We start from the raw sequence: 18,520 nt of genomic DNA, 5'->3' as shown, positions 1-18,520 counted from the left end.
CTGAGTCGTCCTTTTTTCTTCAGCTGCTCTTGCTATTTGGCAGCTCTTCGCATGTGTGCACTTGGAACAGGCTCCCCCTTGTTCCTCTGCCTCTCTGCTGTCCGCCTCTGGAGGCTCCGGAGTCTGCACATTGCTCCCAGATGGCCCTGGCCCCATCTTTGCCTCCGATGCAGAGCCCTCGTCCAGACCTTCCCCTGACTCCAGGACTGGCCCATTGTCCTCCCCAGCCTCCTCACTGTCCGACTCCGTTGCCAGGTCTGCAGGCTGCTGGTGGACCACAACGGAGATGTTCTGAGTCTTCTCCAACCAAGGGATGAAGCTCCAAGGCCATGCACACTTCCTACCTCATCAGTCTCTGCCCCTTTTTGCACAAGGCAGAAGATGCTATCCTCCCAGGGAGAACTCCAACCCAACTCCTGACCCGTCCCTCTCTCTTCAGCCTTGGGATGTAGGCTGTTTGTTCAGAGGACCTGTCTCGTTCTTGTTTCTTATTTATTAAACCTGTCAGCCGCCAAACTGTCAAGACTGGTGGTGGGTTGGGCTGGGTGGGTGGGTGACATCTTCTGACTTCTGGAGGGTGAGACCCAGGGGTGGAATCCAGCAGGTTCTGACAGGTTCTGGAGAACCAGTAGCAAAAATTTTCAGCAGTTCGGAGAACTGGCAAATGCCACCTCTGGCTGGCTCCAGAGTGGGGTGGGAATGGGGATTTTAAAATATCCTTCTCCCAGAAGTGGGGAGGGAATGGGGATTTTGCAGTATCCTTCCCCTGGAGTGGGGTGGGAATGGAGATTTTGCAGTATCCTTCCCCTGGATTGGGGAGGGAATGGAGATTTACAGTATCCTTCCCCTGGAGTGGGGAGGGAATGGGGATTTTGCAGTATCCTTCCCCTGGAGTGGGGAGGGAATGGGGATTTTGCAATAACCTTCCCTGGAGTGGGGAGGGAATGGATATTTACAGTATCCTTCCACTGGAGTGGGATGGGAATGGAGATTTTGCAGTATCCTTTCCCTGCCACGCCCACCAAGCCACGCCCACAGAACCGGTAATAAAAAAAAATCCGATTTCACCATTGGTGAGACCTCCTCCCCAATACAAAAAAAAAAGTTTCCACGAGGAGAAAACCGTTGTTAGGATACTGTTTAAGAAGGGAACATCTGAATAGCAATGAAAAACATTCACTTGCCAAAGAAAAAGAATGTAATTTTCAAGGGGTGGGAAAAAATAATAATTTTCGGTGTGTGTTTGTGTGCCGGAAAAAGATAGAAAATCCACTCTCCACCCCTTAGCACTGATGACGATACCTAGCTGGGTCATGGAACGTGGGCAAGAAAGCCACCAAGCTCAGAGCTGCTGTATATAAACAGGGAGCAAGCCACACTCAGTAGCGCTGATGATGTTACCGAGTTGGGTCGTGAAACATCTGCCAAACTCAGGGAGCGCCCCCCCCCTCCAATCCTCAACGTCATATCTCATCAACAGCAGGGAAACTGAGGCTCGGCGTCAGCAAACTTTTTTCCTTCCTCCTTCTAAAGTTGGGTGGCCACAGGGCGTTCAGGCTTCGCGAAGAGTTTCGGGAAAATCCCCGTCATTCCGTTGCATCGGCCTTCCAGCCATTCCCTGTTTACTGTGGAAAGACAACAGATTCACGGTGAGGACCGCTTGAGAAAGAAAACCAGCCTCGATTGGATCTCTTCTACCTGAATTCCCAAGCTAAGGAAAGAGGAGGCTGGAATGTGTGGGGCGAAACACAGGCGAGGAGCCAAACTTCCAGCAGCAACGTTTTTATTAAGATAAGGACTCAGATAGGGACGTGGTGGCTCAGCGGCTAAGACGCCGAGCTTGTCGATCGAAAGGTCGGCAGTTCAGCGGTTCGAATCCCTGGCGCCGCGTAACGGGGTGAGCTCCCGTTCCTTGTCCTGGCTTCTGCAAACCTAGCAGTTCGAAAGCACGTAAAAAAATGCAAGTAGAAAAATAGGAACCACCTTTGGTGGGAAGGGAACAGCGTTCCATGCACCTTTGGCATTGAGTCATGCCGGTCACATGACCACGGGGACGTCTTCGGGCAGCGCTGGCTCTTCGGCTTTGAAACGGAGATGAGCACTGCCCCCTAGAGTCAGGAACGACTAGCACATATATACGATGGGAACCTTTACCTTTTTATAAACCGACATCCAGTTTCTGGCTAACAGCCCCTTTTAAAGGGAAACTTTCAGCCGGTAACCAATAGCTTTAAAATATGTCCCCCACATGACTGGCAGAGGAAAAACCTGCGTGGACATACAGAAAACATCCCTCTTGGGATTCGGGTCTTATTTCCTACCTTCAGCCAGGATTTCAAGGATATCCCCATCTTTAAAATTCAGGTCTTCTGGCGCATCAGAGGTATAAGAACATTGTCCCACCATGCGGTAAAGGACGGGTCTTTGATCCACACGTACTTCTTCACCCTTGAAGTGGAATGGTAAAAAGAAGAAATCGGTGAATGGTATTTTGCGGCTTCTTTTCTTTAAAGAGAAAACTCTTTAAACTGTAGAAAACTAGCACGTCAGGGAGAAAAACTTGAGTAATTGCTGAATGCTTTTCTTCCTTTTTTGTGTGTGTAAAAAATTTTTATTTATTTTTTGACCAAAAAAACCCCTCATCAAACCAATTACAACGTGCTGCATGGGTGTTAACATATCTTCTTGTGCAATCACAAAATAAACATCTCTTTCATACATATATCTTATATTATCTTTTCTAACCTATCTTTCCATCTAGCCAATGGTAAAATAAATCCCATATTTTATAATATCGCTTATCTTCTTGCTCTCTAATTTCAAATGTCGATTTACTCATCTCTGCACATTCCATCATTTTCCTAATTGTTTCGTCTTGTGACGGTAACTTCTCATTTTTCCAGTTTTTAGCAAACACAATCCTGGCTGCTGTAATAATATTCACAATCAAATATTTTACATCTCTAGTATATATCTCAGGTATAATTCCCAACAGAAAGATTTCTGGCTTAAAGTCAATATGTTTTTGGATCATTTTCTCCAACCACGAGTGTATTTTAGTCCAGTACCTTTCCGCTTCAACACATGTCCACCATATATGGTAATATGATCCAGGTAACTGATGACATTTCCAGCATTTTTCAGATTTGTCCTTGAACATACAGTCATATAGTCTTTCCACTTATGACTGTATGACTATAACTTTTGGTTGCTATCACTAAGGGTTAAATTGCAACCTATGACCATCATTTGTGTTGTAAATGTTGTACCTTTGATGAAGGTATTTTTTTTCTTTCTTTTTCTTTTTCTTTTCCTTTATGTACACTGAGAGCGTATGCACCAAAACAAATTCCTTGTGTGTCCAATCACACTGTGGCCAATAAAGAATTCTATTCTATTCTATTCTATTCTATTCTATTCTATTCTATTCTATTCTATTCTATTCTATTCTATTCTATTCTATTCCTTTCTCCACCTCTCCTTCCTTCCTTCCTTTTTTACTCTTTTTCTCTCTTCTCTTCTCTTCTCTTCTCTTCTCTTCTCTTCTCTTCTCTTCTCTTCTCTTCTCTTCTAATGATTCTTGATGAATGTATCTTTTCTTTTATGTACACTGAGAGCATATACACCAAAACAATTTCCTTGTGTGTCCAATCACACTTGGCCAATAAATTCTATTCTATTCTATTCTAAAAAACATTCTAGCAATTCTTGTCCAGGGTAAATGTCACCTGTAAAACATCTTATACAAATTCTCTTTACTTTTCTTCCTATTTTTTATAGAACTCCCTACATGTGGAAAACTGGCACGTCAGGGAGAAAAACTTGAGTAATTGCTGAATGCTTTTCTTCCTATTTTTTATAGAACTCCCTACATGTGGAAAACTAGCATGGCAGGGTTAGTAAAACTGTTGAGTACAGTCCTTTCCCTCATAAGCTCAGTTTCCACATGCAAGGAACAGGAATTCTCATTATGTGTGAGGTGTTTCTGTTCGTTTTTGGGGACCTAAAAATAAGAAGCATTTCTATCAGGAAAAGAGTGCAATGGATGGATTTTATTCTTTTTTTTTTAAATTTGCATTTTTGTAGATTTCAAGGATAAAAAAATCCCTTGGGGTAACGATCTAGACTGAAAGAAGAAGTATAAATAAATGCTGAAAGCCCTTTTGTCCAGTTGCTTAAAGGAATGAGCCAAAGACAAGCTCTTGGATTAGAATTTCTAATTTTTAGACTAGCACTTTAATATTTAACAATAAAATTTCTAATTTTGATTTGTATTCAAACAGAAACCGATTTCATTTCATATGGCAGAACAAATTAGTTAGGTAACAAAAGTTGTTCTCTGCTGATTTTTTGCCGTGTTGTAGATAGATAGATATAGAGACAGAGAGATAGAGATAAAGAAATAGATAGATAGATAGATAGATAGATAGATAGATAGATAGATAGATAGATAGATAGATATAGAGACAGAAATAGAGACAGAAATAGACAGACAGACAGACAGATAGACAGAACGAGACAGAGATAAAGAGATAGATAGATGATAGAAAGATAGATAGATAGATGATAGATAGATAGAGATAAGATAGAGATAGATATTAGAGAGATTGATAAAAAATAGAAAGCGGGAGATAGATACATAGATGATAGATAATGAAAAATGCTTGGGAAAGTCAATGGGGGAAATTGGATTTGCTTCCAGATTGCAGTTTTCACTTAAAGAGCTGCATCCGTTTGCTTCACAACTGGGGCAAAAATGTAAAATTGGATGTGACGCTTCTAACAGAAGCAACGGAAGTTCCAGTTCTAATTGTGGTCATTAAGTTGAAGATTACTGGTATAGGACAGTGTGAAAATTGAGTCGCCCTTCTGAATGCAAGAAATAACATATACCTGGCACCAAAGAGTCAGTTTGTTACTTTGTGCCTCTTGGCATAAATTCATCAGTTGCCCATCGCTGTTAATAGTGATGAAATCAGTGCTTCCCGAAGTCTTGTACCTGTGTAAAGTCCATGGAAGACACAACATTTAAGGATAATGTGTGTGTGAGAGAGAGAGGGAGGGAGGGAGGGAGGGAGAGCGCAGCAAGCAATGGCAGTTAAACTTATATACTCCTTCATAGTTATTCACAGCCCTCTCTAAGCAATTTACAGAGTCAGCCTCTTTCCCCCAACAATCTGGGTCCTCCTTTTACTGACCTTGGAAGGAGGGAAGGCTCAGCCCACCTTGAGCTGGTCAGGATCGAACTGTTGGCAGTGGGCAGTCAGCCTGCATTATTGCATTCTAACCACTGCGCCACCATGGCTTATAGATAGATAGATAGATAGATAGATAGATAGATAGATAGATAGATAGATAGATAGATAGATAGATGATAGATGGATAGATAGATAGATGGATGGATGGATGGATGGATGGATGATAGATGGATGGATGGATGAATGGGTAGGTAGGTAGCTTTACAGTCCCCTCTAAGCCGTTTTTTTTATTTGCATTTATACCCCACCCTTCTCCGAAGACTCAGGGCGGCTTACACTATGTCAAGCAATAGTCTTCATCCATTTGTATATTATATACAAAGTCAACTTATTGCCCCCAACAATCTAGGTCCTCATTTTACCTACCGTATAAAGGATGGAAGGCTGAGTCAACCTTGGGCCTAGTGGGGCTTGAACCTGCAGTAATTGCAAGCAGCTGCTGTTAATAACAGACTGTCTTACCAGTCTGAGCCACAGAGGCCCTTTGTTGACAAAGTCAGCCTCTTGCCCCCAACAATTTGGGTCCTCATTTTACCGACCTTGGAAGGATGGAAGTCTGAGTCCACCTGGAGCCGGTCAGGCTTGAACTGCTGGCAGTGAGCAGTGAGTTAGCCTGCAGTACCGCATTCTAACCACTGCGCCACCACGGCTCTTAATGTCAAATTCTAGAGACCTTCTTTTGGTCGTATCTTTAAATGTGGATTGTTTGATTGAAAAACAGCATTGCGGGTGGGAAAAACAGACTCCTACCTCACTTTCATGTTTGCCACTTGCCGGCGATATTCTTCTTGTAAAATGGCCCTAAGGTTTGCCAGGGATGGGACCCTGTCGATTTTTCGGTTTACGACGAAAGAGCCGTGGACTTTTAAGTAGAAACCGTCGTTCGTGGGACCCACCGGGGGCGACTGCAGAGATATATATATATATCTAAAAAATGCCCCTGGAAAAAATACAATTTCTGCCAACTTTCCCCCTCTTCTCCCCCCCACCCCCACTTAATACAGATAGTCCTCGACTTCTGACAATTCATTTAGTGACCGGAGTTCGGTGGTAAAATGGGATAAAATTCACTTAACAACCGTCCCGCTTAGCAGCAGAGAATTTGGGCTCAGTTGTGACCATAAATTGAGGATTATTTGTGTGTGTGTGGGGGGGGGAATCCCCTTCTTTTGAAAAAACAGAGAGTCGCACCTCTGGAAGATATTCCGACTTGGGACTTCTTGAGTTGGTTTCATTTCCTTCTCTCTCTCCTGCAAAAAAAAAAATTAAAAGGGGTTTGTGTGTTTCTTCTATTTTCATTTCTTCTGTTCGAGGAAAAAAAAAAAGAGAGAGAGAGAAAGCAATTTTGCTGGCAAATAAGTCAAAAGCCCTCCTGGAAGAAAGAGAGGTGGGGGAGAGGGAGTAAAATTCTGCCTCTGATCGTTGGAGGAATTTCAATGTTGAGGAAAATAGATTCCTCCAGGACTTGGACTGGGAAGAAAACCTTCTCTTTGGGGGTTGAAATCGACGTCACCTAAATGTCCTAAATCACACTCGGTTGTTCTTTCCACAATGTTTATAGGCACGTTGTGGTCGGAACTGGCTGTTTTCATCTCGTTCCTGACGCGCTTCTTCTCGTATTTCCCAGCAAAGTTTGAGAGAATGAATAGAGATATTGGTGGTAACTAAGAGATTTATTCCCTCACGACTGCTTCATTGGGACTGCTTAGATTTCCAGCAAAGTATGTGTTTGTGCATGTCTGTCTGTCTGTCTGTCTGTCTGCCTAGATAGATAGATAGATAGATAGATAGATAGATAGATAGATAGATAGATAGATAGATAGATAGAGATAGAGATATATATGATGGAAGATAGATAGATAGATAGATAGATAGATAGATAGATAGATAGATAGATAGATAGATAGATAGATAGATAGATAGATAGATAGATTTATGTATGTGTGTATATATAATAATAACAACAGAGTTGGAAGGGACCTTGGAGGCCTTCTAGTGCAACCCCCTGCCCAGGCAGGAAACCCTACACCATCTCAGACAGATGGTTATCCAACATTTTCTTAAAAATTTCCAGTGTTGGAACATTCACAACTTCTGCAGGCAAGTCGTTCCACTTATTAATTGTTCTAACTGTCAGGAAATTTCTCCTTAGTTCTAAGTTGCATCTCTCCTTGATCAGTTTCCACCCATTGCTTCTTGTCCTGCCCTCAGGTGCTTTGGAGAATAGTTTGACTCCCTCTTCTTTGTGGCAGCCCCTGAGATATTGGAAGACTGCTATCCTGTCTTCCCTAGTCCTTCTTTTCGTTAAACTAGGCATACCGAGTTCCTGCAACCGTTCTTCATATGTCCTAGCCTCCAGTCCCCTAATCATCTTTGTTGCTCTTCTCTGCACTCTTTCTAGAGTCTCAGCATCTTTTTTACATCATGGCGACCAAAACTGGACGCAGTATTCCAAGTGTGGCCTTACCAAGGCATTATAAAGTGGTATAGGTATGTAGCTCTTGGTATTTTCGGGTCTTTTCCCGTGTAAGGTCTAACCTTACACGGGAAAAGACCCGAAAATGCCAAGACATAGATAGATAGATGGATGGATGGATAGATAGATAGATAGATAGATAGATAGATAGATAGATAGATAGAGCAATAAGGCTAAGCACTTATTTTGGGGTTCAAAAAAATATAAGACAGGGAGGAGAGAGAGAGGAAGAGAGAGAGGAAGAGAGAGACAGAGGGAGAGAGGGAGCAAGAAAGAGGGAGAGAGGGTGAGAGGAAGAGGGAGGGAGGAAGAGAGAAAGAGAGAGGGAGGGAGAGAGCGAGAAAGAGGGAGGGAGGGAGGGAGGGAGAGTGGGAGAGAGAGAGAGACAGAGGGAACTAGACAATCCACCCAAGAATTGTCAACTTAGCCTGACCTGGCATCCAGCTCTTTTGGTTCTCATGAAGAAGACCGGGAGGTGTCATTTCCGGTGGAGGTGGGATTCCTTGGATGATCTTCTGCAAAAGAGAGAGAGAGAAAGAGAGAGAGAGATACATTTACATTTGCTTTAAGCTTCTGTGAAATCCAAGGCAACTGGGTAGACGAGATGGGGAGGAAGAACACACACACCCCAGAAAGATTATTCCTCTTATGAAGTCCCACTAGAGGGCACAAAAACACATCGTTTGTATCACCAAGGCAGGAGGCTGCACCCAGAGAGGGTTAGTGTAGCATAGGATCTAGATCGGAGTTTCTAAAAGTCCAGGTTTTTTAAGGAAAAGCTTTAGGAAAAATGAGCAGATGCAGATGTACATTTGTGTGGCTCGTGTAAGCTTGGTTGTTTTCTTGCAAATGTTTCACTACCTGGCTAGATAATAACTTCAGTGCTAGAAGAGAGTGGGGTTTGTAAAGAGGAGGAGGAGGAGGAGGATTGTGAAGTTCTTGGTGTTCTCAGAGTTTGGTGACCTTCTTGCAGACGTTTCGTTACCGAACCTAGGAACACCATCAGGGCTACCGAAGGGAGTGAAGTTTGTTCTCTGTTTACATACAAGCGGTTGCGAAAATAAACTAAGTTCGCGTTCACTAGACTCTGCGTGACTAAGGTTGGGCTTTGTTCAGTCGTCAAGTCTGCAGATCCAGAAACACAAGATAAACCCAGTAGCCAAATTACCGTTGTTGTGTGCGGCCATCGGCGAAAGAGCAGAAGGGCGCCAATAAACGTAGGCTTAGCAAAACGATGGGCCATTTCTACAGCAAAATTCTAATTTGTCGGAAGAATTGCAACCGTGTCTGGGCAGAAGATCTTGAGATGGAGATGTTTCAGCTCTTCTCCATCTGCCTACGAGGAGCGGAGGAGCCCTGGCAGAACTTAAAAGTTGGCCGCCTGCTGCTTGATGAACCACCCAACCTCATTCTTCCGCATGTTGTCCCACACACCTGAGGCTTCTGGTGAGAAGCGTCGATGCTTGAGTCCTCTTCAAAAGCAGAAGAAATGACCTGTGCAAGCAAAGAAATTCAGAGATGAGTGAAATAGCCTCCCCCGCCCTCCTCTCCTCAGCCGGGCCCCTCCCATCTCCTGCTATCTGAGCCAGAGACTGATAGTGAAGAAGAATGGCCTGGCATGCCTCCAGTCCCCAGCCCTGGCACCATGCCCAGACAGTATGTCAGGAATGAACAAACAAACCTCACTCCTACAGCGTGTGAGCATGAAGCCAGCCACGTGCTAGATTTGCCGGCAGCAGATCAGGAGGATGGAAAGTCACAGTTGACGGATCCCCGCTTCCGGAGAATGGAGAGGCGACGTCAGCAAAAGGAAGGGAGGGGCAGGCCTGGATAAATGCTGAGTCATGGAGCCACACCCCATGGCCTACATAAAGGATCTGCTTTTTGGCATTCCTTGAGTCAGGCAAAGTCTTATCTGGTTTGCTGAAGTCACACCTTGGATTCCTGCCTGCCCTGAGAACTCTGACAGGAATTTGGCAAAGCTGCAGAGGCTTCGTGGCCACGCTTGATACAGACTTCCCAGACCCGGCCGTCAGAGGAGGAGTGGGACACGACATCAACTAAGTGCCAAAAGCCCACTGCAACTACATCGCCAAAAAGGATTTAAGAGTTGTAAACTTAATCTTGTGTAGCTTCTTCTCCGGAAAGATTACACCACTAACCACAGCATACAAAACATTTGCTAGACCAATTCTCGAATACAGCTTGCCTGTCTGGAACCCACGCCTCATTTCGGACATTAATACAATTGAGCGTGTCCAGAAATATTTTACAAGAAGAGTTCTCCACTCCTCTGATCACAACAAAATACCTTATTTCTTTCTAAAATTCCCGTTGTTGTTGTTTTAAAAAATTGAGCTTGGCAGGACCAAGTGTTTTCAACTCCCACCTATCCCTATAATCTCTTGATAGCTTCTCATCTAGTTGATAGTTTTTCATCTGTACTTAAGCTTCTGAACCCAAAGTTGGTTAACATGATCCAGTGTTTCTCAACCTTGGCCAGTTGAAGATGTGTGGACTTCAAATCTCAGGATTCCCCAGCCCGCCATGATGGTTGAAGATGTGGGGATTTCAACTCCAGTGAGCCATGATGACTGAAGGTGGTTGAAGATCACTGGAGATTTTTAAGAAGAGACTAGACAGTCACTTGTCTGAAATTGTATAGGTTCTCCTGCTTGAGCAGGGGACTGGACTAGAAGACCTCCAAGGTCCCTTCCAGATTCTATTCTATTCTATTCTATTCTATTCTATTCTATTCTATTCTATTCTATTCCATATTTCTATTCTATCCTATTCTATTCCTAATTTCTATCCTATCCTATCCTATCCTATCCTATCCTATCCTATCCTATCCTATCCTATCCTATCCCATATTTCATTTCTATTCTATTCTATTCTATTCTATTCCTAATTTCTATTCTATTCTATTCTATTCTATTCTATTCTATTCTATTCTATTCTATTCTATTCTATTCTATTCTATTCTTTTCTATTCCATTCCATTCCATTCCATTCCATTCCATATTTCTATTCTATCCTATTCTATTCCTAATTTCTATCCTATCCTATCCTATCCTATCCTATCCTATCCTATCCTATCCTGTCCTGTCCTGTCCTATCCTATCCTATCCTATCCTATCCTATCCTACCCTACCCTACCCTACCCTATTCCATATTTCTATTCCATATTTCTATTCTATTCTATTCTATTCTATTCTATTCTATTCTATTCTATTCTATTCTATTCTTTCTATCCTATCCTATCCTATCCTATCCTATCCTATCCTACCCTACCCTACCCTACCCTATCCTATTCCATATTTCTATTCCATATTTCTATTCCATATTTCTATTCTATTCTATTCTATTCTATTCTATTCTATTCTATTCTATTCTATCCTATCCTATCCTATCCTATCCTATCCTATCCTATCCTATCCTATCCTATCCTATTCCATATTTCTATTCTATTCTATTCCTAATTTCTATTCTATTCCTAATTTCTATATTCTATTCTAGTCTCTTCTACTCTATAAATGTGTAGACCTCAACTCCCATGGCTGGCTGGGGGATTCCAGGAGTTGACGCCCACCCATCCTCAAGTGGCCACGGTTGCTCTAATGAGTCAAAAGGATTCAAGCAAAAATAAACTCAGCTTTTACAATCACCTTGGATTGACCGAGATAGTCCTTCTCTTTCAACTCTTCAGCCTGCAAGGGAGGCCTAAAAATTTTCCCCGGCGGGACCCTCTGGGCTTCCAGGAAAAGGTGATCCTAATATGAGACAGAGGGGTAAAGTCTCAGCTCAAAATGAGATAAGAACCCGAGCGCGTTTTAAGATGGAATGAAATCTCAAGGTTTTGGGAGTGGAATTTGCCTGGCTGAAATCACACACACACACACACATTTAAACGAGATGACATACCTCTACTTGCTTTAAAGCAATTGCAGTTCGCCTTTGGGGCATCTGTCTGGCTGCTTCTTCCAGAGTTTCTCGCGCTTCGTGCCAGCTTCCAAGCTGGCAGTGGGTAGCTGCCATATTGTGCAGAACCTGCAGCCATTCAGAAAGGAAGTCACAAGCTCTGGTGGCGACACACAACTCTTTGGTAGGGAGAAGGTCAGTGGTGGGATTCAGCCGGTTCGCACCACTTCGGGCGAACCGGCTGTTAAGTTTCTGAGCCGTTTGGCGAAACCAGTTGTTGGAAGAAATCATTAGGGCAGAGAACCGGTTGTGAAATTCTTTGAATCCCACCCCTGGAGAAGATGAACGTTAGATCGGCTTGGCTTTAATTTCCCCGGCAACGGCAACAGATCTGAAAAAAGCTGTTCAGAGTTTTTGTTTTGTGTTTTTTTAAAAAAAAAAACAACTGGGGTGGGGTGGGGGGCTCCCGAGGGAACTTGGGAGAAAAGTTTGCAAGCAATTTGCTGCATTTGAGCAAATAAATGGCAAAGATTTTCATCCGCAGCCGAGCTGAGCAGGGATTGCGCTAAGTAATAAAAAAGGCTTTTTAAAAAGTGCCTTTTTTTATCGATGAGACAGTTTTTGGTATTGGTTTCGGCCCAATCGTCCTTTCTTTTAGTAATGTCAAGAGTTTCAGGGCCATAATTCCTTGCTTATCTATCCAGAGGGCACTAGGGCATACAAAACCTTTGCTAGACCAATTGTTCTGATCCCCCCCACCTCAGTACAGGAGGCACGAGCGATGACTTAATTAGCCGGCAATTCAGTCCATGGCAGCTATCAGCTCTGGCAGCAAACTAGCGAATGTTTGCCAAGTTTCTCTGTTATCTTTTCTTGATGCTGGCGAGTCAACCAGGAAACCAGGAACAAACAGTACTTCAGCTCAAGTTGTCTCTAAGCAGTTGATTTGTTCGCCACGGAGTAGTATAGCAGCCCCTGCTGCTTTTATACCCTGTGGGGTGTGGCTCCGTGACTCAGCACTTCCTAGGCCTGCCCCACCCCTGCTTCTCTTGTTCCCGCCTCTCTTGTCTACGAAACCTAGGGTCCAACCAGGACTGATTGTCCTCAGCTGGGTCTGGGAGCATTGCCTGGGCGGGGGGAGATACAGGAGACAGAGGCCTCATTATTTCTTCCACCTGGCCTGCCTCTGGCTCCTGGAGCTGAGCCAGGGAAGTCGGCCCTGCAGAAGGGAGCCCTGATGGCCCTTCCCCTCACTCTCGGAGTCACTCTCTGGCAGGGGGCCAGGCCCGGGGGCGGAGGTGGGGGCTGGAGCCACAACACCAATTCTCGAATACAGCTCATCTGCCTGGAACCCGCACTGCATATCAGACATTAATACAATCGAATGAGTCCAGAGATATTTCACGAGAAGAGTCCTCCACTCCTCTGCTCACAACAGAATCCCTTATGCCCACCAGGCTTGAAATTTTGGGCTTAGACAGCTTAGAACTACGCCGCCTTCGGTCTGACCTAAGCGTAGTACACAAAATTATCTGCTAAAATGTCCTATCGGTCAATGACTACTTCAGCTTCAATCACAACAATACATCAGCACACAATACATGCAAACTTAAGGTCAACCGCTCCAAACTTGATTGCAGAAAATACAACTTCAGCAACAGAGTGGTCAGCACCTGGAATGCACTACCTGACTCTGTGGTTTCTTCCCCAAACCCCCAAAACTTTAACCTTAGGCTGTCTACTGTACACCTCACCCCGTTCCTAAGAGGTTTGTAAGGGGCGTGCATAAGCGCACCAGCGTGCCTATCGTCCCTGTCTTACTGTCCCCATTTATCGGTATCCATTTCCTGTGTTCATAATCATGTTTATACTTATATCTGTTATCTTATATATGTTCGACAAATAAATAAAATAAATAAATAAATCTCTCACCTCCGAGGCGCAGAGCACAAAGGCCAAACCGAGCTGTTTGTAATTGATGCAGGAATTATTCCCGAAAAAGCCCAGGGCTCTCTTCCCATCTCTCAAAGCTTCTTCGTACCTCGGGTCAGAAGAGAGGGGAGAGAAAGATGGAAAAAAAGGAAGGGAGAAAAATTGAAGGCGGGCACAATGCGAACCGGTAGTAAAGATAAGTAGATTTTAAATGTTTTAATTTGTATATATTTCGTGTTTTATCTTGGCTGTACACCGCCCTGAGTCCTTCGGGAGAAGGGCGGTATAAAAATTTAATAAAATAAATAAATAAATAAGTAAGTAGAACCCACCCCTGGTGTTCATGGATGCCTTTTACCAGTCTTCTAATTCTTTTGTCCTAAGTAGTGGCTGTTGTAGTTCTTACAATGTCTGTTGTAGATGACTCCTGGTTTTTTTCTTCTGGGGCTGCTGGGTCTTTGGGGTTTACTTAGGATTTTCTGGAGGGCTTTAGTTGGTTTGTGTGCTACACTGATTCCATGTGTTGTAGTACTTTGTTGGTGGCTTGTGTTGGTTGTGCTATATTGGATTGAGCAGTCAGGCATGTTTTGATGTATTTGCGTGGGTATCCATGCTTATATAGCAATTTATTCCTATTTTATATATATGTGTGTGAAGTATTGTTTCATTCTTTTTAACATCGTAAGCCACCCAGAATCGCTTAAGAGCTGCAGCGATGCACTTAAAACCATGGCAAAAAGTCACCAGATCAGGTCTCATTGGAAATAATTATGGCTTGTCCCATCAAACATGGTGAAATAATCCTAGGTTTAGCGTGTCATGTGAATGCAACATGGGGAGGTGACGCTTACCTGCCCAGCTGCAAATAAACGTAACTTCTTTGGAAGAAGCCCACGGCTAAGCAATTGTCTTTGGAAAGCGTTTGATCAAAAGCCTAAAAGGGAAAATGGAATAGCTAGTCAACAAAATGAAGGCCAAGTAATTTTTCCCTTGCTTTTAATCATGCTTCGTCTTTTTTCTGAAAGGGGGAACAAACGAGCGATGGAACAGCTTGACTTCAGGATTGGTAGGTGCTCCGTCGCTATTTCAAAACTAGACTGGACACCCTTTGACCAGGATGGTGTAGGGCAGCGATCGCGAACCTTTTCCACACCGAGTGCTGAAAAGGGACCGTGCGCACAAACGCTCATCTGAGTTGCAAAACGGAAGAGGAGCTGCCCAGGGCGCATGCCCAAAAATGAACTTCTGGTTTCCGGCGCGCACATGTGGACCAGCCGGCTAGTATTCTGGGTTTCTGGTGTGCATGCCCGCGCGACGATCAGCTGGCCAGCGCGCACGATCACACAGGAAAACGGAATACCAGCTCTTCCGATTTCCTGCACTGCCGCACACATGATAGCCAGCTGATCCGTCGTGTGTGCCTGCGCGCCAGAAACCCAGAAGAGGAATGGGCGACGCTACACGTGCCAGGCGACATGGCTCCGTGTGCCCCTTCGGCCACGCATGCCGTAGGTTCGCCATCATGGGTGTAGGGTGTCCTGCCTTGAGCAGAACTAGAAGATTCCAAGGTCCCTTCCAATCTTAGAATTTTATGTTTTATTTTTTTATTTAATGTGAGCCGGCCACCTCGGTGAGCCTGATGTTCGTTGCATCGGGAAGCGGTGAATCAGAGGTTTGGGGTTTAGCTGGAGGCAGCTTGTTTAGATTGCATTTCTGGGAAAGACTCCATCAACTCTTTCAAAAGTAGAGTACGGCAGGGTGCCAAATCTTTTCTGCATGGGGGCTCATGAGCCCAGAGGGATGCTGAATTTAGCAAGGAGTCATGTCAATGGAGTTTGAGAACCTCTCTGCTGCATTGTGTCTTTTTTCGGCTGGAAAGTGGAGTGGGGGGAGCTCCTGAGCATGGACAAAGTGCCTTTGGGAGAAGGGAACGCAAACGAGTTGGGGAGTGTTTATTTTACACACCGTCTCCCTTTCTCTAATCCTGTGTTGAACTGAGCAAGGAAACATGTCAATGGAGTTTATGAAACTCTCTGTTGCATTGTGTCTTTTATCGGCTGGAAAGTGAGGTGCTCCTGAGCGTGGACCAAGTGCCTTTGGGAAAAAGCATCCCAGCTGAGCGGGGGAGTGTTTATTTTCCACGCTGTCTCTCTCTTTCTACATTCCTCTGCTAGGTTTATATCTGAACTAAATAGAGATGCTGTTTTCTTTAGGAATCGGTGGTACAAAGTCATTGCAACACAATTTCCCTCCGCGCGCTGCGAATAAAAATAAGTTTCAAAGTTACTCGGGGAGAGGCGATCTAAAATTCATACGAAAGAAAGGTCTTTATTAGCCGAAGCGAAACTTTACGAAACCAGGGTGGTTGGGGTTGTTTTTGTTTAATCTCCACCAACAATTCAGCAACTGGGAGTTGTTGTTGTTGTTTTTAAACCCAGCACTCAAGCAGGAGAGAGAAAATATATATATATATATATATATTTGTGGCGCTTAAATCATAAGCGACACAGATTGTCTTCCCAGCTCGTAAATCGTTACTGAAGCCTTGCAAAATCCGATTGTTGAGCAAGTCACAATTAACTGGGTCAGCTGTCACCACAACCCATCATTCAGGGGTCACGAACCAGATCAGCTCAAGCCAAGCAAATGACAATAGAGGCTTAGCTTGATGCACGAACTAAATTATTTGGACTTGATTCAAGAAATCGCAGCCAAAGAAATAATGGAATATCTAAATGTTAACGGGGTTTTTTTGGAGGTTCCTTTGGGAATGCAAGCCTGAACAGAATTAGGTAATTTGGAATACACAGTGTGGGAGCAACCATTGCATTTTATTAACCAAAGTTTAGGCTTTAGCCTAGGATGGTTGCCAGCACTTAGATATTTGGGATTAACGTTTCTCGTTCTTTGCAAACATTCTAAGTGCAAAGTCCACTAACTTCATGACTTTCTCCCTGCTTTTTAAACTATATGTCAAATGATCTTTTATGTACACTGAGAGCATATGCACCAAGACAAATTCCTTGTGTGTCCAATCACACTTGGCCAATAAAAATCTATTCTATTCTATTCTATTCTATTCTATTCTACTCTACTCTACTCTTCTCTTCTCTACTCTACTCTACTTTACTCTACTCTACTCTACTTTACTCTACTCTACTCTACTCTACTCCATTCTGTTCTATTCTACTCTACTCATTCTAATCTAATCTAATCTACTTAATTTCTATTTTTATTTCTATTTCTATTCTGTTCTATTCATCTTGGTTGCTCTTCTCTGCACTCTTTCTAGAGTCTCAACCTCTTTTTCACGTTGTTTTTGGATCCTACTGTTCTTCTCTTACCTCCAGGGCCTGATCCAGGTTTCCTTGCTGGAGATACAGACAGCCAATGTTGAAATCTATCTTGGAAGGAGGATTCTTGATGCCATGAAAGATCTCCAAGGCAGTGTCAAGATTGCCTTTCTCAAGGGCTTGGATACCTTTGTCCCAGTCTCTTACTAGCTGTTGATAAGCCATCTGTCTTGGTTTCTAAGAGCCGGTGATCTGACAACAATCTCGCGTTGGTGGTTGGAGAGTTGATATCCGGTCTTTGTTCTGCTGGATTTGGCTTTTAGAATGAAGTAAACCAGGAAGTTGAGTATCTTTTTTTTTTTTTTGCTCATGGAAGGAAATGCTGTTGGTGGAGGAGGGAGAGTCCTCCAAGATCTGCTGCCACTGATTGCCTCTCACCAACCCGTGCGCTCTCACAGGGAAGGACTCCTCAGGGTGCCGTCGGCCAGGCAGTGCCGACTGGCGACACCCAGGGGAAGGGCCTTTTCTGTGGGGGCTCCCACCCTCTGGAACGAACTTCCCCCAGGACTTCGCCAACTTCCTGACCTTCGAACCTTTCGCCGCGAGCTTAAGACACATCTGTTTATTTGCGCAGGACTGGATTAGAATTTTAAATTTTGAATTTGGTTTTAATTGGGGTTTTATTACTTTTATTGCTATTTTAAATATTCGGCCTTATTTAATAAGTTTTTTAATTGATGTTTTACTCTGTATTTATATGTATGTTTTTTATCAGGCTGTAAACCGCCCTGAGTCCCTTGGGAGATAGGGCGGTATAAAAATGTGAATAAATAAATAAATAAATAAATAAATAATAAATAAATAATAACCTTATCTTGATAAGATACTCTATCAAAGGGGTTGCTATTATCCAGCGAGGCACTAGGTGGCAGCAGAGAGACACAGAAACCTCTTTGTCACCATCTAGTGACTGTCTTATTTATTTATTTATTATTTATTTATTTATTTATTTATTTATTTATTTATTTATTTATTTATTTATTTATTTATTCGATTTGTATACTGCCCTTCTCCCGAAGGACTCAGGGCGGTTCACAGCCTATAAAACTACATATAATACAAGTTAAAAACAATATAAAAAACTGATTCAATATATGGCCTAAAAGTTGAAATAAGATTAAAAACCCCATTTAAAAACCCCATTTAAAAACTACATTTAAGCTAACCCTGCGCGATGGAACAAAAGCATCTTCAGCTCATGGCGTCTTGAGGTTTTGCAGCCAGTTGGGGTGGATTGAGGCGTATGGAGTTAATTCTGAAATAAACTTGGTTAAGTTCAGTAAGCCCCAGGCTCAGCTAGTTATTTTTATTTATTTATTTATTTATTTATTTATTTATTTTTTATTCGCATTTATACCCCGCCCTTCTTCAAAGACTCAGGGCGGCTTACACTATGTTAGCAATAGTCTTCATCCTATTTGTATATTTATATACAAAGTCAACTTATTGCCCCCAACAATCTGGGTCCTCATTTTACCTACCTTATAAAGGATGGAATTTCTATCTCGCCTTTATTATTATTATTACTATTTTGATAAATAACTCAAAGCAGGGAAGGTATCCAACACGTTTTCCTCACC

The 18,520-nt window shown here is 43.2% G+C and overlaps 1 protein-coding gene across 1 annotated transcript; it reads right to left on the bottom strand.

The window, feature by feature from the left end:
- Positions 1 to 507: 507 nt before the first annotated feature.
- NOXA1 (NADPH oxidase activator 1) lies at positions 508 to 17,659 on the bottom strand. The gene is made up of 12 exons (XM_058159484.1): positions 16,932 to 17,659; positions 14,439 to 14,521; positions 13,588 to 13,696; positions 11,659 to 11,784; positions 11,403 to 11,507; positions 9,169 to 9,228; positions 8,168 to 8,249; positions 6,450 to 6,508; positions 6,009 to 6,163; positions 4,894 to 4,999; positions 2,322 to 2,448; positions 508 to 1,625 (listed from the first exon to the last, which is right to left on the bottom strand). Exons 1-12 carry the CDS (start codon positions 17,103 to 17,105, stop codon positions 1,528 to 1,530), a joined length of 1,284 nt encoding a protein of 427 aa, XP_058015467.1. The 5' UTR covers positions 17,106 to 17,659; the 3' UTR covers positions 508 to 1,527.
- Positions 17,660 to 18,520: the final 861 nt, after the last annotated feature.

This window comes from Ahaetulla prasina, chromosome 16, assembly GCF_028640845.1.
Source record: "Ahaetulla prasina isolate Xishuangbanna chromosome 16, ASM2864084v1, whole genome shotgun sequence".
In the NCBI taxonomy this organism is placed as follows: domain Eukaryota; kingdom Metazoa; phylum Chordata; class Lepidosauria; order Squamata; family Colubridae; genus Ahaetulla; species Ahaetulla prasina.
Note: the sequence above shows the minus strand (reverse complement) of the source record. Positions and strands in the feature narration are given on the sequence as shown.

Excerpts from the sequence above, each read along its gene's own strand:
- NOXA1 (XM_058159484.1), bottom strand. The coding sequence starts at position 17,105 with ATGGCTTATCAACAGCTAGTAAGAGACTGGGACAAAGGTATCCAAGCC. Across the intron at positions 5,000-6,008 it reads GTGGCAAACATGAAAGTGAG|GTACAAGACTTCGGGAAGCA; the intron begins GTAGGAGTCTGT and ends GACTTTACACAG. Across the intron at positions 2,449-4,893 it reads AACTGACTCTTTGGTGCCAG|GGTGAAGAAGTACGTGTGGA; the intron begins GTATATGTTATT and ends TTCCACTTCAAG.